This window comes from Natator depressus, chromosome 3 (genome assembly GCF_965152275.1).
Source record: "Natator depressus isolate rNatDep1 chromosome 3, rNatDep2.hap1, whole genome shotgun sequence".
Lineage (NCBI taxonomy): Eukaryota > Metazoa > Chordata > Testudines > Cheloniidae > Natator > Natator depressus.
In genome coordinates, this window is record NC_134236.1 from 8,653,409 (window position 1) to 8,676,592 (window position 23,184).

Sequence of the window (23,184 nt, forward strand, 5' to 3'; positions counted from 1 at the left end):
TAACGGAAAAAGGATGGGCACATCCTCCCTACAAGGTGCAAATCTTGGCACGGTGCGAGGATAAAAAGCTTGGCTCTTTCATACTACCAATGCCCCATACAATGGCAGGCTTGCCTACTGTTGACAGGCCCTTTGTGTGGAGGGACCAGTGCTGATAAAGTGCCACTGCATCTCCATAGCATGAGTTCAAGGTTATCATTCTCCAAGGATCCAACTTAAAGACTTATCTCCGTATTTATTCAAGTACAGCAAGAAAAGCTACAAAAGACAGCACTGTCTACTAGATTCTCTCTCTTTCTCGCTCACTCTTTACTGACAAGATTTCATCAATTTATCACATCCCACAACAAAGGCATAAGGCCTGAAATGTACTTTCAGATGGGAAAGTGCTGTATAAAACAATCAAGTCATGACTGTATCATAAGAAAAGGAGACACTAGTGGACCACCTAAGGCAGAAGAAGGTGGTTATGTTGTTATAACCAACAGCTGAACTGTTTAACAATCCTTGCCACAATACTCACCAGTAGTGCTGTATTATACATATTGTTGAGACATTGTGAACGTGCTCCGGAGGCTGTGCCATAGGACTTTGGGAGAGACTGTTCTCTTCCTAGATATTCAAGAGCGTCTCACATTTGAACCAGGATAACAATGCCACATTAAACAAAAGGATGGATGGTGTTGTGGTTAAGGCACTTGATGGGACCCAAGAAATCTGGTGCAATTCCCAGCTTTGCCACAGCTTTGCCTGTGTGACCTTTCAGCAAGTCACTTATTCTAGGGTCACATAAGTATTTAGATAGTTAGGGATTTTTAATGTACACAATTTCTGTGATAGGGCAAGTACTTACTTTCCTCGCAGAGTTGTGAGGATTAAACAATGTTTATGTAATGCTTTAAGGACAATAAACATGATGATTTATAATGGAATATCCACCCATTAATTTCATAGTGTATGCTATCAATCAAACTTTAAGCCCAGAGTCTTTAGGAAAAGAACATCCTTATAAACATAATCACTCCCACTTACAGAAACAATAAAATACAGGAATTGCAGCCTCAGCACTGCCTCTGCAAGAAGAATACAATTCTAATTCTTCAAAGAAATATAGCTTCTTGAAACAACAGATTTTCATTAGAGCACAAGATTGACACTCGCTATCTGTAGTGTGGGAACACTTTTTAACAGGACTGAAAGAAGCTCTGTTACATAGAGAGAGAGAGAGAGAGAGAGAGAGAGAGAGTGTGTGTGTGTGTGTACTTAGTCATCGCAAAAGTTTATGACCCATGGCAAAGAGGAAGGAAAATGAAACCCATGAGTCTAGTTACATTGCCCAGGAGGCACGGAAAGAGACTGGGGAGTGGAGAAGGGAGAAATGGGTGTGAAGGGGTAGTAAACACAGTGTTCACGTTTTACTTTATGAACTAAACAACTCAGGCCATATCAATCACTCAGAGATGCCCTTGCAGTTCCCACTGATTTCAATAAAACATCCAGCCTCCATCTGAATAATTTGTGGTCTGAAAAACATGTCATACAATGAGAGACTAAAAAAGCTCAGTTTATTTAGTTTACTGAAGAGAAGGTTAAAAGATGACTTGATCTTGGTCTGTAAGTACCTATACCTGGGTATGAGAAGATATCTGATACTGGAGGACTACTTAATCTAGTGGTCAAAGGCAGAATATGATGCAATGGCTGGAAATTGAATTCAACAAGGTTTATCTGGAAATAAAAAGCAAATTTTTTACCAGTGAGGACAATTAACTCCTGGAACAGATTACCAAGGGAAGGGTTAATTTAAAAGATAAAGTGATGGAGAATTCAAGGCTGAACATCCATCTAAAACAGAGGTGGGCAAACTATGGTCCACAGGCCACATCCAGCCCGCGGGACTGTCCAGCCTGGCCCTTGAGCTCCCCGCCAGGGAGGTTAGCCCCCGGCCCCTCCCCCGTTGTCCTCCCTCCCCCGCAAGCAGCACTCTGGGTGCTGGGCAGCGCACTCCTGCAGGGCAGCACAGCAGGGGCTCTGGCTGGGCGGCGTGGCTGCCAGACATGCTGCTCTGAGCAGCATGGTAAGGGGGCCGGGAGGTCCCGGGGGGCAGTCAGGGGACAGGGAGCAGGGGGCGGTTGGATAGGTGTGGGAGTCCCGGGGGGCCTATCGGGGCGGTTGGATGGGGCGAAGGTTCTGGGGGGCGGGTCAGGGAATGGGGAACAGGGGGGTTGGAAAGGCATGAGAGTTCCAGGGGGGGCCTGTCAGGGGATGGGGATGTGGATAGGGGTCGGGGCAGTCAGGGGACAGGGAGTGGGGGGGTTGGACAGGGGGTGGGGTCCCAGGGAGGGCGGTTAGGGGTGGGGGTCCCGGGAGGAGGCGGTCAGGGGACAAGGAGCAGGGGGGTTGGATGGGTAGGGGGTTCTGAGGGGGGCAGTCAGGGGGCATGAAGGGGGAGGGGGCGTGAAGGGGGAGGGGGCGTGAAGGGGGCGGAGCCAGGCTGTTTGGGGAGGTACAGCCTTCCCTACCCGGCCCTCCATACAGTTTTGCAACCCCGATGTGGCCCTTGGGCCAAAAAGTTTGCCCACCCCTGATCTAAAAGATAAGCTCAGCCATAAACTGCTGGGCTAGATGCAGGAATCAACGGGTGAAGTTCCATGGCCTGTATTATGCAGGAGATTGGACTAGATGACCATAAGAGTTCTTTCTAGTCTTAACATCTATGGCTATGTCTACACTAGCGAGTTTACAGTGGTACAGCTGTGCCACTGTGAGATTGCACATGTAGCCGCTCTATGAGGATGGGAGAGCGCGCTCCCGTGGATATAATTAAACCACCCCCAACAAGCAGAGGAATTATGTCGGCGGGAGAGCGTCTCCCACTGACATAGCGCCGTCCACCCCAGCGCTTCCGTCGGTGTAACTTACGTTGCTCCGAGAGGTGTGTTTTTCACACCCCTAAGCAACATAAGTTATACCGATAAAAGTGCTGGTGTAGATACAGTCTAAATGTATTGAGCCAGGTCTGCCTTCAGACACACGTGCAGCGCTCATGCTAACTCCCGTGTACGCAGTATCCCAGAATGGAATTTGCCCCAGGAACTACTTTATAAATACTTTGGCCCTTAGACAGTAACACTTTTTTCCTTAGAAACTTAAACTTGCTTAAATCCATTTCCTAGATTCACAGATTCTTAGGCTATGTCTACAGTAGCTTATGTCTATAACTTATAAAACTTATGTCACTCAGGGGTGTGGAAAAAACCCATCCCTCTGAGCGATATAAGTCACACCAACAGAACTGCTGGTGTGGACAGCGCTATGTCGGCGGGACACATTCTTCCGCCGACATAGCTCCGCTGCTTGTTGGAGGTGGTTTAATTATGTCAACGGGAGAGCTTTCCCGTCAACAGAGTGGCTACATGTGCAATCTCACACTGGCACAGCTGTGCTGCTGTAAACTCACTAGTGTAGACATGACCTTAGTTTATTGCATCTAACCTTATCTTCAGTCTAAGCAGTATTCCGGGCAGGTAACCTGTTGAGAAGCAGTGCAGACTGGATTAGTACCTGGAGGGGGTGTACCTTGAAGTTCCAAAGAGAAGCCTCCACACATCAGAGTCAACATAATGATGTAAAGTCCTTTTTAAAATAGCTAATATAATTATCTTGTTAATGAGCCTGCCTGAAAGCAGAACCGCATAGCCACGGGATTAATACATACTTCACAAGGAAGCAGGAGAAAAGTGCTTTAAAATGAGGTTGATTGCTATGAGGAGTCCCTGATTCTTACTTCACTCCTATCTAGTTTTTTTGTCATTTAAAAGGCATTATTAGGCTGACCATGAACTTGGATTCTGATCTGGGGTAAGAGAACTCCACAGAGGGCAGAAATTCCAGGTATTTTGAGAATTCAGGTTCATCCAATGACTGTGGACAGAATTCAGAATCTTGGTATTTATTATAAAGGTTCCCAGCCCTTCTGACGGCAAAGACAGGTTTGTTGCACAAAGTAAACTGGTTCTCTGTTTGGGTACTGACTATGCAGCCAAGCAGAGTGAAAGAGTAGCACTGTGAAGTGGCTACTTCCCCCTACTCCTGCCGTTCACCCCATGGGGTCTTAACATGGATGTTACTTATGGTCACATAAATGCCATCTTGGACTTTGTTATGCAACAGACTGTCAGTATGGAAATGGGCATTGCATGGATGGTGAGCTTGGTGTCAGACTTTGTCAACGATATCGAACTTACAAATAAATCAGTTGAAGATATGCAGTGAGACAGGTGGTCTCACAAATTCTACCAACCCAATAGGTCTTATCAATAAATCAAAGAGTAGGAAAATTAATTTATCTATCAATTCATCTGTTTGGAAGGTGAAGCCTTGAAAAACATTAATCTTCCCTGAGAAGCAACACTCACAAAACTGGTGACTGCACATTTGATGTAAAGTCCAGAATAGGAAAAGCAAGTGCTGTATTTCAAAAACTCCATACAACATGGAAGTCAACATAATTAGCAATAACATGAAACTCAAAATCTTAAGCAGCAATGTCCTAAGCATCCTTCGATATGGAGCAGAGTCCTGGAACATTCCAATGCAAACTGAACAGCAATCAATGCAAGTGTCTGCATAGAATATTCAAAGTAAAATGGACTGAGACAATAAGTAATTAAGTGGTACTAGAATGGGCATAGCTACCTACAATGATACAAGTAGTGCGGAAGAAAAGATGGACATATTTGGGATATCTGTTAAGAATAGCCGATAATAAGCTACCTAAAGAAGCATTTCTTTGGCAACCCCAGACAAGAGATGGAGAGGCCGTCCTAGAGGCATTCTGCAGCACACTAATGAATGGAGCGGCATTACTACATCTGAACATAAAAGACTTGGACAAATGAGCCCAGGACAGGAATGACTGGAGACATTTGGCACCGGCCAAATGGCCTTATGCACCGGATGGTGTGGTAAGATGATGATGAAATGCCAATATGCTTAATCCTTTCAGCAGGGATCAACACACTAAACATTCAGCTAATGCATTGGTCCATTGATACTGGATGAATCACATACATCCTGCTAAGGAAAAAGGTTTAGCCCTTCCCACCGAGAAGGGTCAGCGAGGCAGATGATAAATATCTTTAAAACAAACTCCAAGTGAAAAGGGCGGAATGGCGCTCCCTCGTTATTTTTATTGTCCATCCCACAACTGCACATCAAACGAGAGAGCCTAACCTATTTACACTAGCCTGGGGAGTGCCCAGCATAGCACAGTGGATACACAGTTCTCCCATACTCACGAAGGAGCTCCCAGACAAGACCCACAAAGCCACCAGTTTACCCTCCTGAAATCTCACCCTTGTTGTAATGCATACATCGTTGTAGTTTGGGGCGGCGACTTGTCACATACTTTGTGTTTGTACAGCGCTTAACTCAACCGGACTTTGACCTTCTTGGCCTTTATGTGCTACCACAATATACATGTTAACATTCATAATAAAATTAAGACTATCCCCACTCGCACTGGGTGAGCCAGAGGAACAAGCTGCATCTTTTATGGGTACTAGATAGCTGCACATTCTCTTGCATATCCACTCACGCAGTCAACATTTGCTAAAATCAAACGGGTGTGATTTAAAGGGGTGTGTGAGATCACGCAGGATTTTGTTGGTTTTCAATAAAACCTGGCCAAGCAGCAGCAAAGTCACTAAGCTAATATTAAATTAAATACTGCAGCAGTGCTAGTTCAGCTGAATAAGTTAATGCTTCTTGAATGACCCAGCTTTTGTCTTGCAATGATATCCTGTAATAAAGGCTAAGCACACACACACAAAAACCCCCTGCCCATGCAGAAATTCAACAGAATTCCTTTTTTCCTTTCTAAGGATAATCTGTCCTCCTGACAGCAATATAATTCCCAGACAGACCCTATAGTTTAAAGAGAAGGGAGCATTACTCTAGGTCCACTTCTCAGGATATGAAATAATTATGGCAAGTCATTTGATTTCTTACAAAATTAATACGCTGTTGAAGGTTCCATGGCACATTTTTCAGGAGTGGGGTCCCTCATTCCCAGCCACATTCAAGGATGGATCATTACATTCTGCCCACCTAAAGTTTCCAATGGATACAATATTCTTCCTGACCTAAACTGTTGGATACTGTAATTGTACAACGTTCAGCAGCTGCTGCATTCCACCCCAGAGGTGAATACATTTTAGCACTGGAAGTGATTTCTATGTCGTTTATATGCCAGTGAGTAAAGGGCTTTACATTGCTAAATGGAAGAAAGGTGGTTATAGGTAAAACATCAAAAATATTTGTGCACAGGAACAGAGGTTGGTATCCTTTCCTTTACCAAAGCACCTGACAAAGTCTAATAAGGTTCCCTCCTGCAGAGCCAGGAATCAAACCCAGTTGTGGGGCTTAACCACATGACCCTGCTTCCTAAGGGTAGTAGTGGGAGGGAGCTCTCTATGGGGGCATGGAATAAAAAGGTTTTATTTTAAAAAAAAAAACAACTTGGATTTTACCAAAAACATCCCAGACTGACAAGGTGCGCAACTTCTGCTGGCCCTGCTTCTGCGAAACTGGCAGCCTGAAGCATAGAAGAGATTACTTTACTTACAGCTGATGAGATTAATTTAATTAATAGAAGCCTGTGGTGTCATTTAAATGATATAGCCACAAGTTCCTCTAGAACTCCAAGAGGCTGTTACCTCTCCAGCAGAATAGGCACCATTGAGCCTGCAGGCTCTTCTTTGCATAAGATGCAGAAAAGAAGCTGTGAGTGCAATTTTAAGTCAGGACGAGTTGCCTCTCGGTTGCAAATATAAAAACTAACGTGCTGCAGATTTCCCAGCAGGCTGGAAAGTGCTGAAGTATAGTGCTCCCCTAGTGCTTCCCTTGATAGGGCAACTCTGCAGATCCAAATTCCATTCCATTCCTGTTGCTACAGTTAAACTTACAACAGAATTTTCATTATCAACCCTACTTTCAGGCATTTACAGTTTAACCCTACAAGCTCCCTCCAGCCTGAAACGAAAGTAGATGAGGTCTGAGGTTGGGAGCAAGGCCTTTTCCTTTATAAAATTTGGAATAAAGCAGAAACCTCGCTCAGACACATGGGAAGAAGGTGGGCTGTTTATTAAGTTAGTGGTTCCCATGTGCTTTTTTGCTGTCCAAAACGGCCATACTAACTTGGAAGGGTCGTTCTCATCTTAGCTGGAGCCTTAATAATCCCTCCTATTTTATAGCAACAACCTCACCACCTCCCATGCCAACCACCATTCTCTCAGCCACGCAGGACTCAATGAGACTTGTGCTCCAGGGGTTAAATCCTGCACCCACTGCAGTCAGTCAGGAGTGTTACCATTGATTTCAGTGAGTGGAGCATCAGACCCCATGTGAGGTAGTTCACTGCTGCACAAGTCAATCCCCCTCACTCTCAGTGCTCTGGCAGTAGTGCCATCTCCTTTAATCTCTTCCTTTCCTTTAAAGATTGTTGGTTAATTGACTTGGAAAACCGGCCTCTCTTGATTCATAGATACTAAGGTCAGAAGGGACCATTATGATCATCTAGTCTGACCTCCTGCACAATGCAGGCCACAGAATCTCACCCACCCACTCCTGCGAAAAACCTCACCTATGCCTGAGGTACTGAAGTCCTCAAATCGTGGTTTAAAGACTTCAAGGAGCAGAGAATCCTCCAGCAAGTGACCCGTGTCCCATGCTACAGAGGAAGGCGAAAAACCTCCAGGGCCTCTTCCAATCTGCCCTGGAGGAAAATTCCTTCCCAACCCCAAATATGGCCATCAGCTAAACCCTGAGCATATGGGCAAGATTCACCAGCCAGATACTACAGAAAATTCTTTCCTGGGTAACTCAGATCCCACCCCATCTAACATCCCATCCCATTGGGCCTATTTACCATGAATATTAAAGATCAATTAATTACCAAAATCATGTTATCCCATCATACCATCTCCTCCATAAACTTATCGAGTTTAATCTCAAAGCCAGGTAGATCTTTTGCCCCCACTGCTTCCCTTGGAAGGTTATTCCAAAACTTCACTCCTCTGATGGTTAGAAACCTTCGTCTAATTTCAAGTCTAAACTTCCCGGTGGCCAGTTTATATCCATTTGTTCTTGTGTCCACATTGGTACTGAGCTTAAATAATTCCTCTCCCTCTCCGGTATTTATCCCTCTGATATATTTAGAGAGAGCAATCATATCTCCCCTCAACCTTCTTTTAGCTAGGCTAAACAAGCCAAGCTCCTTGAGTCTTCTTTCATAAGACAAGTTTTCCATTCCTCGGATCATCCTAGTAGCCCTTCTCTGTACCTGTTCCAGTTTGAATTCATCCTTCTTAAACATGGGAGACCAGAACTGCACACAGTATTCCAGGTGAGGTCTCACCAGTGCCTTGTATAATGGTACTAAAACCTCCTTATCCCTACTGGAAATACCTGTCCTGATGCATCCCAAGACCGCATTAGCTTTTTTCACAGCCATATCACATTGGCTGCTCATAGTCATCCTATGATCAACCAATACTCCGAGGTCCTTCTCCTCCTCCGTTACTTCTAATTGATGCGTCCCCAGCTTATAACTAGAATTCTTGTTATTAATCCCTAAATGCATAACCTTACACTTCTCACTATTAAATTTCATCCTATTACTATTACTCCAGTTTACAAGGTCATCCAGATCCTCCTGTATGATATCCCGGTCCTTCTCTAAGTTGGCAATACCTCCCAGCTTTGTATCATCCCCAAACTTTATTAGCATGCTCCCACTTTTTGTGCCGAGGTCAGTAATAAAAAGATTAAATAAAACTGGTCCCAAAACCGATCCTTGAGGAACTCCACTGGTAACCTCCCTCCAGCCTGACAGTTCACCTTTCAGTAAGACCCGTTGTAGTCTCCCGTTTAACCAATTCCTTATCCACCTTTCAATGTTCATATTGATCCCCATCTTTTCCAACTTAACTAATTCCCCATGTGGCACGGTATCAAATGCCTTACTGAAATCTAGGTAAATTAGATCCACTGCGTTTCCTTTGTCTAAAAAATCTGTTACTTTCTCAAAGAAGGAGATCAGGTTGCTTTGGCACGATCTACCTTCTGTAAAACATGTTGTATTTTGTCCCATTTACCATTGACTTCAATGTCCTTAACTACTTTCTCCTTCAAATTTTTTTCCAAGACCTTGCATGCTACAGATGTCAAACTAACAGGCTTGTAGTTACCCGGATCACTTTTTTTCCCTTTCTTAAAAATAGGAACTATGTTAGCAATTCTCCAATCATATGGTACAACTCCTGAGTTTACAGATTCATTAAAAATTCTTGCTAATGCGCTTGCAATTTCGGATGCCAATTCCTTAATATTCTTGGATGAAGATTATCTAGGCCCTCCGATTTAGTCCCATTAAGCTGTTTGAGTTTTGCTTCTACCTCAGATATGGTAATATCTACCTCCATATCCTCATTCCCATTTGTCATGCTACCATTATCCCTAAGATCCACGAATGGAAAAAGAATAAAATCAGCAAGCACAAGTATCTGAGAATTGTGGTATAAAGCTAAGTGGCAACCTCATGCAATAGTGGAGATGGCAGAACACCCTGCTACTTATTATATATGTCACAGAAAGGCACAGTCTGGAGTAAGGCAGCTTTGCAAAGCAAAAAAAGATCTCCTTTAGAGAAGCGACTCAAGACAAGACTATTGTCTAGGAAGGAACACACATTGCCATGCAGGGTCAGACCAATAGCTCTAGTTCAGGGCCCTGTCTCCCAGGCTTGTAATTTTATCATGAGTCTCACAATACAGTATTTAGAATCTTTCACAAAGTCTCGGCTCCTGGAAGCAGCGGATTCCATGAGATGCTCAGCTTTCTTCTTCTTCTTTTTAAAGTAAGATTCTAGTCCCTCTGGTTGTGCAGGAAAGTCTGGAAATATGATCCAAGTGCAATTTAAAGGCTCAGAAACCAGAAGGCAAATGAAAAGAAGATAAAATTTAGTATTTTTAAAACCTTCATAATTTTTAAGCCAATCTCATGATTTTGGGAGACCGACTTCATGATTTTTTTTTAATGCATGGGATTGGCAATACTGTCTGACAGGTGCCAGTGTCAACTGCTGCAGAGGAAGGCACAAAAACCCAGTAAATAGGGCAATTATTGGATAACCTCCCCCCAGGGAATGTTTTTTCTTCACTCCCTTTAGTTAGTGTTTGGCTCATACCTCGAAGCAGGAGGGTTGGTTTTTTCTTTTTTGTTTTTTGTTTTTGTTTTTTACTATTAACCATTTTAACTCCTGTTAGAATCCATATAAATATCTAATCCTTTTTTGAATCCTATTGAACTTCTTGTTCTTTGTGATATCATGTAGCAAGTAGTTCCACAGGCCATCAAGTGTGTGGCTCAATGTTTTGGTCATCCAAGGCTTGTAGCATCCTTATAGGCTAGTTACAAAATGAGAATAAGGACTGAAGCTGATGCACTGTCCTTTAATGAGTCCCAGGATTATAAAACTCTCCCACTCCGGTGTCAGGTTCGTAGACTAGTCACAAGCACAACAACTAAAATGAAGGTCGGATTCAAGATCTAGGTGGTGTTTTATTTTTAGTGACAGAGCATAAAAATAAACTGAAACCTCACCGAAATGGTTTGGGTAGCTGAAGAAATTTGGACACTGGACTCTCTCCTTGGATGCTGTGGAGTCAAAGAGTTGCAATCTGCTAACAAGTAGGCATTTTAGGGTTTTAAAACCCCTCTTCATTAACTCTTTGGAGACGGTCATTCTGGTCATTATAAAAACCTAGCAGTCCCGTCGTCTTTGGGAAGATGCACAGAGAAGAAAAGTCACTTGCTAGGATAGGAATATTAGGTCGATTCCAAAGGCTATGGGGAGCCCTACAAACACATTCAGATTGCGAGTCCCTGAAATCCCTCGGCCCAGCTCAGCTCTTTGCTCAGTCCCGGGCCGAGTGCACTGTTAGCAAACAGCAAATAAAGTAAGTCAGGAGAATCCCTTCTTAGTTACAGAAGGGGCTTAATTATGCCCTTAGTTGCCCAGTGTTTCCACCCCCCTTAAAAAATGTTGCAACTACCTTTCTAAATTGTTTATCAAAGGAACTGGCAGCTCCATGCCTGGGAACTGCAGGAAAGCAAGCTGAATCCTCTAAACCAGGGCAGGCCTGGTCTTTTCATATGGAAGGAATCTTCCATGCACTGTGCTGCTACACAATGCTGCTCTGGAGCCAGAACGGATGGAGACCGTGCTGATAACTTAATCGCTGCCCACAATACTGGAGTGCCTGGATATGTCTGCGGTAACGATCAGCAGCAGTGAAACAGCTGAAGGTCCTATGAAGGGCCTTGTTCTCAAGCTGTTGAGGCCAGGGGTCTGTTTACCACGAATATAAATGCTGACTATCCGTTTGTACACACAAACTGCTCAGTAAGCTCCAATCATGCACACATGGCCAGTCTTCACACACAGCACCCATAACTGCATCCACAAAGTAGTCCCACGCATGCATGTACAGACCTCAGGTTTCTGAAAAGCACACACCCCATTAGACTCCAGAGCTGACAACCAACTGTTACTAAAGGGGGCAAATCATGCCTCTCAGAGCTATTGTTTCAGACGTGTGTACGCAGGCTAGGGCGGGTAACACTGCAGTCATTTGGAAGACAACTAGGGCCAAACGCTTTTTTTTTTTTTTAACCAATAGCATGAATTATACAACACAGAGTGGCCTGGCAGAGATATGCAGATAAGTGTGGCAGCTCAATCTCACCCCTGAACTGCTGGTCTCAGGGCAAGAAAACAAAGCAGACAAACCAGTTTTCACTGTGGGGTGCGATCCTGGGTCCTCCTTCCCATAGATATAGAGTCCCTGTCTGTACACCAGCTTTTAACTGAGTTTGTAACAGTGAGCGTCACAGCTGACTCTAAACATGGTTGGTTGCTCACATGCAAAAAAGTTATTACTCTACTAGTAACTGTGGTAGCTAAGAGTGCTGTCCCATCAGCAGACGAATCTGGCACACAGCTCTCTTCTTGTAACCAGGTTGTTGCAACCTGGGCTCTATGCTTTTATTTTCCCAGAAGGCCTGATATTAACACAATCAGGCAGTGCAATGGGGTTGATAAGCAAACTCTGCTGGGCGGTGAGATAGCCTGTCGTCATAACCAGGTCAAAGGAGTATCAGGCTGCGTGTGAAATATAACAGGGCCAGAATGCCAGAAAAACGAGCAGCTGTGCATTTCAGTTGCTCCTATTTGTGCGTAGCCTGAATAACTTTCAACATGATTGTAGCAAGATGTTTCCCTTTCTGCAGATATTACAGTGGTAAGTGCTATACAAAACCCTAGGGAGGGGCAGACTGCACCCTCCAACTCTCTAGCATTCCTGGACAAAGTAGCTAGTTGCACAAAGCTGTACGATGTTCAGTCACCAGCTAAAAGCTCCATTGTTCTTTCCAAAACAGATATATCTTAATCTGTGTCTTCCCTGGTCTAGAGGCAATTTATGTTAATCTAGACAGCTGAGCCTGAATGGAAGGAGAAATATCTAATGTATCTAAGGTGAGAGCAATACCAGTAGGAATGTTTTATAGTAAGGTGGAAAGAGTTAGATTCCCACTTGCTGATGGGATAACTGACTGAGGCTCCCAAATGAATGGAGCTCTTAACCTTATTAAGAGGCTTATTGTGTATTTGCCATTTGAGGCTTTCAGAGCATTCTGTGTTATTCATGCAATATCTTCCCAACTCAGCAGCCCTGTTTGACACAGTCAGTAAGCAGGCTAACAGGCTTGCTCTTCATGTCAGACTCTCTGTACTCTTTGTTTAAAAAGGATTAAGCAGTCTTATCCATGTTACCATCTCCCCTGGCTTTCAAAAATAAGAAATCTCTTCTATTCATAGCCACTTGTAATGAATATTTATACTCTCAAAACTCTATCACTGGGATCTGTCACTGGATTATTCAATTTAATAATACTTTTAGGATAACTAAAGGGCCCTTATAATTGCTAATCTCAGCCAACAAGTAGGCAACAGATTGAAAATTCCCCAGTACATAAGCCCTGAATAGGCTTACAGATGCCGGATACGAAGAGTTTTTCCCCTCGGCAATGCAGAAATGTCCTACAAATGGCTTCTCTCCTCTCAGCGTTTGAAGAATCAATGCATCATGTTCCATCATATTGTGATAAACCTCCATTAAGCTTTCTTTTCTCTCCCATCACTGCTGCTCCTCAGAGCGTGCGCATGAGCAAGAAGAAGTTTCAAACTGGCTCCCTGAGGGTCTACATTTAGGCATCTAACTGCTCACATGATCATTCAGGAGTCTAATTACAGTTAGGGGTCATTTAGATATCTACTTTTAACACCCCAACTGGCAAGTTAGTCTTGGAACCAGTCATGCCACTACCAGTGTTTGTGAAGCAGCAAAACCCGAGACCACGCACTGGGCTATAGCTCCATGAATGGAAGGAGAACTGCTAAGGGGTGTGTGTGTGTCTGTCTGTCTCTCTCATAGGCCTCAGACCACTATGTGCTAAAAGAGATTCTCCTTTAACTTAACTGGTGTTAAATGCTAACCCTAGATAAACAGCATGGACTCTAAAGGGCAAACCCACCTGGCCCTGCGACTCTAGCTTTACCTCCTCTGCGGCAGGGGGCTTGGTCAGCGGGGCCGGAGTCGTATTGCACGGATCCATCTGCTCCGTTTTCTCCACTTTCACCTTCACGTCGTCCAGACTCAGGGCCGGGACCGCGGCAAGGTCCTTCTCATCCTTGTCTAGTAGGTAGCGTAGGAGCTGATGGTCCTTGGACTCCTTTTTCTTCAAGGCCTCTGGCTCCAGTTTGATTTCAGGGGTCCCCGGGATCTGACTCTGAGAGGTAGGGGTGGCGGCAGCATTTGGCGCAGTATCCTTCTTGTCGTGCTCCATGGACAGAGTGGTGATGTCGGAGGGGCTGCCCTCCTGCAAGAGACGGTGTAAGATCTTGTGCCGCTCTGTGAGGGAGCTATGGGAAGAGGGACACGCATTGCCTGGAGGGTTCCCAGAGGCACCTGTGCAGGATAAGGGATCTTTGCAGCTAGTGTCTGCATCAGCATGCCGCAGCTGTTGTTCTGCCGTTGTGGCCAGGAGCTGAACCAGCTTGTGGCTGGTAGCTTGGGAGCACTTGGTGTCTCCCTCCGCGAGTCTGTCACTGGCATGTAGCAGGCCTGAGTCCAGTGGCTTGCCATCGCTCGAGCCGCTGTCAGACTGAATCATCTCGCTCAGGATGGAGGTAATCTCCTTGCTGTCTTTTGGCTCCGTTTTCACAGGCTGCATGCTGAGCCGGCCAGGCGAGTTCTGGGAGCTCGGCTGCCTCAGAATGGGAGGTGGCGTGGAGTAGCCCATGGGGGTGCTGGGGCCTTCATTAAGCCCCTGCATAGAGTTTATCGGGGCACTGGGGAAAGGCCTGTTGCTGCTGCCACCGCTGCTGCAGCCACTGCTTGCCATGCCCACAGGGGAGTGCATGGTAGGCATGGTAGGAGAGAAAGGATTGCTTGGCATTCTGGGCCTTGGTGCCAATCCTGGGCTAACCCGATGCCTAGGAGACATGAACTGTGCTGGGGTAATCCCTGGACTATTCATGGGGGAGCTATTGAGGTTTAAAAGGTGGTTATTGTTCTGGGGACCAGCTTGTCCCTGGCTTAAGGCAACATTGGCTCCGATCTGATTCCCAGGTGAACACCCAAAGCTCGTCTGGCCGGTGCTGGAATTGCTGCTATGGAGGCCAGAGCCTGGCTGCTGATTTACACTGGTCGCCAACATGCCGCTGTTGGATGGAGGGATGGCAGACGAGAGAGCCATGCCTTGCCCTGGGGAGATGCTGGGGTTCAGCGCAGGGCTGACACGGGGAAGGGGCATTCCAGAGTTAGTGTTCTCTTGAGGAGAGAGCATGTGGTGATCTCTGGAAGAAAGAAAAAAAGACAGAGGGGCTGGGTGGTGGGGAGACACAACTCAGAAGACGACTCAACTAAATCTGTAGTACAGCTCAACTAAACCTTTCCAGCGTCTTTGGGATTAAGCTATCACACAGACCCATCAGGCCTGGTAAGTCTGACAGCTGCAGCTTGTAAGATATGATGTTTTCACACACTATCCTAGCCCCACCACTACCCTAGGGTCCCAGGAGCAGAGAGCATATTTCAGTAGCGTTTGTGGATGGAGCAGCTACATTGCTCTCTGTAGGTATTTAGTGGATTGTGCAGCACTGTGGCAACTGAGGAGCTACAAATCTATCTCAGAAGGGAAGGTCTCCTTTGGGCTGTGTATTCTCGCATTGGTAGGAAGCGGAGAGTGCTAAGAGAATACAATTCTTTGCCCTCCTCCATCTGGTTGCGTTTCTTTAACACATAGTAAGTTCCCCCATCTTTCCTGTTCTATAACAACCTCTTCCTCCTGAACGAGTTTGAGTGCAAGTTCTCTGGGGCTGGGCATGAGCCTTCGCCATGTTGGTAAAGTGCCGTGTGAATTCATGGTGCTCCATAAGCATCAGATACAACTGCAAAGCCACAGAAATAGCCAAACTTTAGTGAACTTTTGCTGCCTTGGCTTTCAAACATATGGACTAAGATACCCCAACGCAGCACCTAGCTGTGGGATTGCAGACCCAAAACCAGCGTGAGAGGATCACCCCAGCCGCCACTGGCATAGAACCAGCACTGTGACTCCTAAGACGCCACCATCCCCACAGCTGACACTGATCTCTGACCGCACTTACAGGCTCCTAGACACCGTTGGCAGCTGGTCTAGCTTACAGCAACCTCCAGACTGCTCCTACTCCTGAGCTGTGCTGTGCACTCCTCCGCTACAGCTGAGGATCCAGGACAAGTCGCGAGCTAGCAGCGATTTCACCCCAAGTTCTTGGGACTCACCTGTCAATGATATGGATGCCCATGATGAAAGGCTGCATTTCTGGGCTTTGAGGATAGCAGAGCTTACACTTGGTGTGGGCGCTAAGTATCGTCCCGTCGCTCAGCGTGAATCTGTATGATGGACTGAAGGCCGTGCCACGCGTCATCACTGGAGGGGGGGGAGGGAAACAAACCAGACGTGATCCATCCATCTGCTTAGCAATTCAGACAGGGCTCACAAAACCTTTGAGAAGGGATGTGGGGGGTGCAGGATGGTGGTGAAGGTAGTAGGGGATTGACTTCCACCATCCATCTGTGTGCACGCAAGGATGGCAACACGGAGTTTGCAACCACCTTTGCACCTTCCCCTTCTCCCCACCGGCCCAATTGCGCTCTGTGTATTTTAGCCAGTCCCCAAAGATCCCACCATTAGTGTGCAAACAATGCAAGTCAAAAATAATCCTCAAGTGAAGTTATGGCAATCCAGGTAGTCTCTCTCCTCTGTTCTTCACTGCCTTATCATGGTCACATCACCATTTTCAGCTGCACTAACCCAGTGTATTGCAGCTAGGGTGACCAGATAGCAAGTGTGAAAAATCAGGACAGGTGGCAGGGGGATAATCATAGGACTGGAAGGGACCTCGAGAGGTCATCTAGTCCAGTCCCCTGCACTCATGGCAGGACTCAGTATTAGCTAGGCCATCCTATAGGTCATAGGCACCTATATAAGACAAAGCCCAGAATATTGGGACTGTCCCTATAAAACTGGGAGATCTGGTCCCCACAGTTGCAGCGGGTGTTTCAGGAAGATCTGAAGGGTGGTGTGATGCAAGTTAACTTCTCAATGCTGCTTGTTGTGGGCAGGGACATGGGGCACAATGTGAGCCAGGAATGTCTGCGCTGTAATTGATTGCCTTATCAATGTACTCCTATTTAAATCAATTAAGCACCGTCCTTGAACATACAGTGCTATAGCAGCAGAAAGGGCAATTATTCAATCACCAGTGTACAGTACATACTCAGTGTACCCTGATGAATCCAAGCCAGGTATTGAGAGCTGCAACAGGATACTAACCACGGCAGCACTGGCAGAATTAAATCTTTCTCGATGCTCAGCCAATCTCCCTATGCGACATTCTGTCTTCCTGATTTCCTTTGTTAGTGTCCTCACCAACAGTGCATCAAGCTTCCATGACAAACCCCCAGAGGGAACAATATCCTAAATCACTACCATGATCAGAGGAAAACCCTGCTAAAAAAAACTACTGAAAAGGAGGAGAGCTTGAAGATCAGTCATGGGACTTTGACACTGGGGCTGATGTATGCATGGAGTGTGGGAGGAAAAAAATCACCCTCTGGTTTCAGTGCAGTGACCACAGTCGGTCTTTGGAAGTTTGACTCACTTCTTTATTTGCAGAAGGGTGTGAACAAACCTCTAGCCTGGCATGACACACATGAGTTTTGGGCCAATCATATCCCCTAAGCAAGTTACTGTAGCAGTGCTGGGATCTGAATGGTAGTTTGTTGAATGCTGTGAGATCCACAGCCAGCCTCTCCAGTTGCAGGAGCCATTTCTGTGCTACTGAGCCTTTTCTGCTACTTCATTGGCACTTTATTATTCGTGCAGAATTCCCTTTTTCCAGAAAGCACTTATCCAGCAACAAGGGTTATGCATCAGCTTCTGATTGAAGCCACCCCAGCTCAATATGCAAGGCAAAGTACAGCAAAGAGAGAAGTCTGTTACCTTCTTGAAATAGCTGTTTGGCATAAGATGGCTCTCTGCCCTGAGGCTGGAAGAAAGCATAGATGCACTTCCGCACTAAATCCTCCCAGCCAGTCCTGCCTGCGGCTCTTAGGGAACTGGTGTCAATGGAGATAATTTTACCTGGGTGGAATAAAATTCACATTATTCAGATACAGAAGCAGTGCAAAAGAAGTCACTTATACAGCTCTCACTCTTATCCTCCCGGTGTGGCATGTGTATATAGGTACACACACACTTTGTTTTGAAATGAGCTTTCACAACTAAAATTAGAAGCTATACTCAAAGTATGTACAGTGGGCTGAGCCTTGCCGAGGTTATACTGGCATAAAATTGGAGTAACATAGTAGGGAGGCCCCAAAAGATCATTAATAAGGACATTTGCATGTTACCCTCATCAGAAAGACCTCTCTCTAGTCTAAATTCAGCATCACAAAATCCAGATGCATCCAACTTGACATCAGCCAGGCAATCAGCGATAATACTAGGGATGTCCTTACACAGATCAGAAAAATGAAATATACGCCCAAGGAGTTATCTACCTATTGAGGATACTGAAATCCAGGCAGCTTTACTAAATGACTGACTGACTGTGGACATGAAGAGAACAATAAGAGAGGAACATACACACACTGCAGCTTGTCTCATTCATGAATACCTAGGGGACGCACCAGAAATAGAGCATTTCTCATCTGTTCACCAGTTTTGTACTGAAACTTCACTACCCTCTTCAAAACTGTGTAATATACAAGTATCCATTTTAATTAAGGGGGAAGTATGGCTGGCTAGCTTCAAGCCAGCCATCCTTGCAGACTGTTTTAGTTTAGCACCCTGTGGCATTATCTTACTGGCTGGATGAAATTCTGGGACAATGCTACATCTGCAAGAACTACATCATCTTACAGTTCTAGCGGAACAAAGATGCAGTTAGCCTGGAAGCATTTTGATTGCAAAGATGGCTCCTTACCCAGAACAAAGCTTAGCATCTCCCAGCATAAAACTCCCCCGAGCTCACTGAGAACAGTACCTGTAGTATCTTGCTTGGTCATGAAAGATTCTGAACTGGTGACAGCTGCAGGTCGAGGTAATCTCCGTGCAATACATATCAGACAAGATTGGAAATCTGCCGTAACAGAACAGGGTGGGGAGAGTGGGAAAGTGAGAGTCCAGTGTTATAGAAACCACTTGCAATTCAATGTTTTAATTAAAATAGCATTGTTGTACTCAACAGCCACATCCTACTCTGGATGCCTTTACCCGGCCTGTCACCTAGGCCTTCAAAACAACAGGGCTCTCTATAAGCTGTATGATGTTTGCTGGAGAGGAAAGAACTCCATTGTTTGGAGGAACTAACTGTAAGGCCTTTCAGAAGTACCACACAATAATAGTCAGCAGTGAAAGCCAACAACTGTTGGCTCCAGGGAAAGTATCTGGTCATAAAATACTGTAATTTATTCCTTCCAATCATGATCTCTTGTGTAAACCGCAATGGATTAATTCAGTTAATGCACTGGAAAATAACGGCTGGTACACAGAAATGAGGGTTAAGGTTTTTTGCAAGAAGACTTCTTTCCTCTACCATTTGGAGATCAGTGGTGGATACGCACCACGGCCCTGATCCTGCAATCGGATCTGTACAGGGTGACCCTTATGACCGTCAGGAGCGTGGGCAGAGGTGCACCCCTACAGATCTGACTGGGGCCTGAAACTCACTGGCAATGCAGCGCTACAACAATTGTCAAACACTCCTGGCACCCCTGGAGGCACTAGATAAAAGTGACAGAAATTAGAGCTAGAGAAGTCCTGTTAGGGCAGGGGTAATCAATTATTTTTTGTCAAGGTCCAAATTTCTTGGTCAAGGTATAGTCAAGGTCCAGACTCCAGAGAAAATAAGACAAAAATAATAACAATTATGATAACAAGAAGTAAATAAAAAGATTTTGCGGTCTGTTCAAAAGCGTCTGGTGGTCTGGATTTGACCTGTGGTCCACCTACTGACTGCCCCTGTATTAGGGCATCAAATCCACCCGCTGGGGATCAGGGCAGGACTGTGACGTGCAGTCCAGTCCAGTCCAGTCTTACCCATCTCAAGGATTGGGGCTCCCACTGTTATTCTGCAGTGACAGAGTTCCCTGTTAAGCAGCTTTTCATACTAATCAATTTATCTTTCCCTTTCCTTAATTTCTACCTAACATGCTCCATTGTGAGTTCTCCTGATGCACGGAAGGGCAGCCTGTCTCCATCTCTGCTTATGGAGAGAGGGTAAAGGCTTGCTGACTGGACAGCACCAATCCAGACAACAGGAAATGGATAATGTAAGAGCTGGAGATTGCGCTCTCACTGTTGGTGCAATTCACCCTTGGGCAAAGGGCTGACATGAGACCTGTGCTCCGCACTTCAGTCCCACTCACCATGGTGCACAGGCCTCACTCTGGCTCTGCATGGGACGGGAGGGGGAGGTCACCCTGTGGCAACGTAAAGCAGCCTTGCAAAATTTTGGATTTGCCCATTTTTCAGCAGGCGAGTTAAATTTCACTAGCACTTTCCATTCCCCTCCAGGTTATGGAGGGCAAGTAGATCTTGTGCCGGTGACTTCTCTTCAAGACTGACACAGGCTTAGAGCCTCATATCAGCCAGCTCTTCCCACACATTTCACCCCAGGAGTTTGAACAACACAGCACTGCAAACCCCTGGGGCTCAGCACAGTGGTCAGAAAGGACTTAAAGGCTCCAAATGTAGTTTAAGCTGGAATAAAAAACAGAGGAGGGAGGAGAACCAATGACCAACATCAAACTCCTCTAAATGTGTTTCCACTTGCCCTGTCTGCATTTCCCAGGCTGTGCCAGGCCTGTGCTGGGGAGGAGAAACCCTTGGAAGGCCCTCTGGGGAGAAGGCCTTGTGTGACTGCCCCGGACCTGATCCTGTGCCATCTGCACTGCAAGCCCCGTCCCAAATGCAACAGCAAACGTGGCAGGCTGAAAGTAAACTCTCCGAGGCTGCTCTCAGCAAGAACTACAATCTCCTGGAAGGAAGTCCTGCATAAGGACAGTAGAGGGCAGTTCGTCCTCTCTTCCCACTCCAGCCTCCTTCCCTTCCCCAAGACGCAGTACAAAGCAATCAAGCAGGGTCTGAAATAAATGATCCTCTATCCTACCTTCTCCTTCCTCTTTGATCGATTTGGGCTGGGACACGGTGAAGCACTGCATCACCTCATAGCGCTGGCGAGCCTCCTGGTTCTCCGCACCCAGCTCATCAGGGGGGCGGATCAGCATCCGGCAGCTGAAGGTATGGCTGCTGCGTCTGGTTGCTTCCTGAGGCCAAGGAACTCCATTTACTGTGGCGAGGGAGAGGGGAAAAGAGAGAATCACAGACTGTGATCACAAGTGAACATTTCAAACAGCAGGCGTTAAGGATCAGAGTTCTCTGCCTGACCCTCTCCATGTCATCATCAGCATTTGCTAGGCAGCCAGAGTAAGAGTGCCTGGAAGAGTTTATAGCTGAAACAGACAAAGGTTGGAGGGGGAACAGAGTCACAGAGAGGTGAAAGGATTTACCCGGAGTCACCTAGCAGGTCAGTGGCTACAAGCTGGGTCTCCTGGGTCCCAGTGCACCGCCCTACCCACTGGACCACACTACTCCTTTGACAGTGGTGTGATAACACTTTGCACTTCTACAGCCTAACAAGTCCAAGGAATTCCAGGGTTGATGAATTGCACCCCACAACACCATTGTGTGGTAGGTACTACAGGTATTGTTATTTCTGTGTAACAGAGGGGGAAACTGAGGCATAGAGAGGTGCTTTGATTTGCCCAGCTACACAGTGAGTCGGTGGCTATGCCAAGAATAGAACTCATTTCTCTTGACTCCCCATCCAGTGCATCAGCCAGAAGAACTTTCTTCCCCTCCCCTCAGTCACAGAAGCAGGTGATAAATCGCTCATGAGTCAGCATGTTCCAGGACATTTCATCCGACAGGCCTGTCCCTCCGAAGATCATTCAGGTCCCCAGCACTGGCAGCTCCCTAGACCACACCTCCATCAACTTCACTGCCACACAGAGGCTATATGTAGCCATGATCTCCTCCCTTTCAAGGAGGATTCTGAAGGCAAGTGGTCTGGCTCCCTGCAGAACAGTTGCTGGCTGAACACAACCACTGCTGTTGAACTAGGCTCTTCAAGCTCTATGAAATCAGAGTCTACTACACTGCAAGGGCAAGATATAGCCTCCCCCAGTAGAGGATGCGTCTGATTTTAAAGTGATACTACTGTGTAGGTGGCGAGTACAGAAAATTATGCATAATGTGAGTACACTCACATTATGACGAGATCGAGGTCTGCCCCTACATAAATGCACAGAGGGTGGAGGTGCAAGGAGAAAAGGGGGATTACACAGAATTACTGGTCACACTGATGGCATTGTGAATAAATTCTCCACCCCCAAATTTGCTCCAGCATGAAATTACCTTCTTCAAAGATCAAGAACGGTACCTCAGCTAAAACCACCAGACTGCAAGGCAAAGGGAAAACCCTTACCCCAGGCTAAGGAGCCAGAGTAGCCACAGTGAAGCTACATAACACCAATCCAACAAGCCCTTCCCGGCACAAAATGCTACAATCAGTAATGCTAAGCTAAACTTACACTAAATGAGAAAATTAACTATTGACAGCCCAAGTAAGACGGTGGCTTAACAGTGCTAATAGGACTCTACACAATTACCTATAGCGAAGTAGAACCTGCTGAGCACAAAAGCCAGATTTTCAAAAACATTTGTCATCTATGATCGGGGCCAGACGGTTAGAAGAGTTCAGTGCCCAAAACAAATGGCCACGTTTTCCAGAGAGCTCAGCTCCCAACATGCACTCAGCATACTGAGCTCTCAAAATCTGCCCCCAAGTGTCACAATGCGTTCTGAGCTCTCGAAAACCTGACCCTATGTGCCTATGTACTTGGAATGCCTTTGGCAAGGTCCTTCACCAAAGGCTCTTAAGCAAAGTAAGCAGTCATGGGATAAGAGGAAAGGTCCTCTCAGGGATAAGTAGCTGGTTAAAAGATAGGGAACACAGGGTAGGAATAAATGGTTAGTTTTCACAGTGGAGAGAAGTAAATAGCAAGGTCCTCCAAGGATCTGTACTGGGACCAGTGCTGTTCAATATATTTATAAATGATCTGGAAAATGGGGTATACAGTGAGGTGGCAAAGTTTGCAGACAATACAAAATTACTCAAGATACTTAAGTCCAAAGCAGTCTGCAAAGAGTTACAAAGGGATCTCGCAAAACTGGATGACTGGGCAACAAAACAGCAGATGAAATTCAGCGTTGATAAATGCAAAGTAATGCACACTGGAAACATAATCCCAACGCTACATACAAAATGATAGGGTCTAAATTAGCTGTTACCACTCAAGAAAGAGATCTTAGAGTCATTGTGGATAATTCTCTGAAAACATCTGTTCAGTGTGCAGTGACAGCTGAAAAGGCTAACAGAACATTAGG

At 45.8% G+C, this 23,184-nt stretch overlaps 1 protein-coding gene across 7 annotated transcripts in view; it reads right to left on the bottom strand.

Annotated features, from left to right (window-relative positions):
• NCOA1 (nuclear receptor coactivator 1) overlaps nt 1-23,184 on the bottom strand; it is a 345,055-nt gene that overhangs the window by 48,454 nt on the left and 273,417 nt on the right. For 6 of the 7 annotated variants that reach the window (XM_074947373.1, XM_074947370.1, XM_074947372.1 and 3 more), the window contains 5 exons: nt 20,846-21,025; nt 18,719-18,814; nt 17,674-17,814; nt 15,951-16,098; nt 13,660-14,983 (listed from right to left, as the gene is read on the bottom strand). In XM_074947373.1, the coding sequence (XP_074803474.1) occupies nt 13,660-14,983; nt 15,951-16,098; nt 17,674-17,814; nt 18,719-18,814; nt 20,846-21,025 (1,889 nt within the window). The remainder of the gene's footprint in view (nt 1-13,659; nt 14,984-15,950; nt 16,099-17,673; nt 17,815-18,718; nt 18,815-20,845; nt 21,026-23,184) is intronic. The other variant, XM_074947374.1, reaches the window with a different exon arrangement.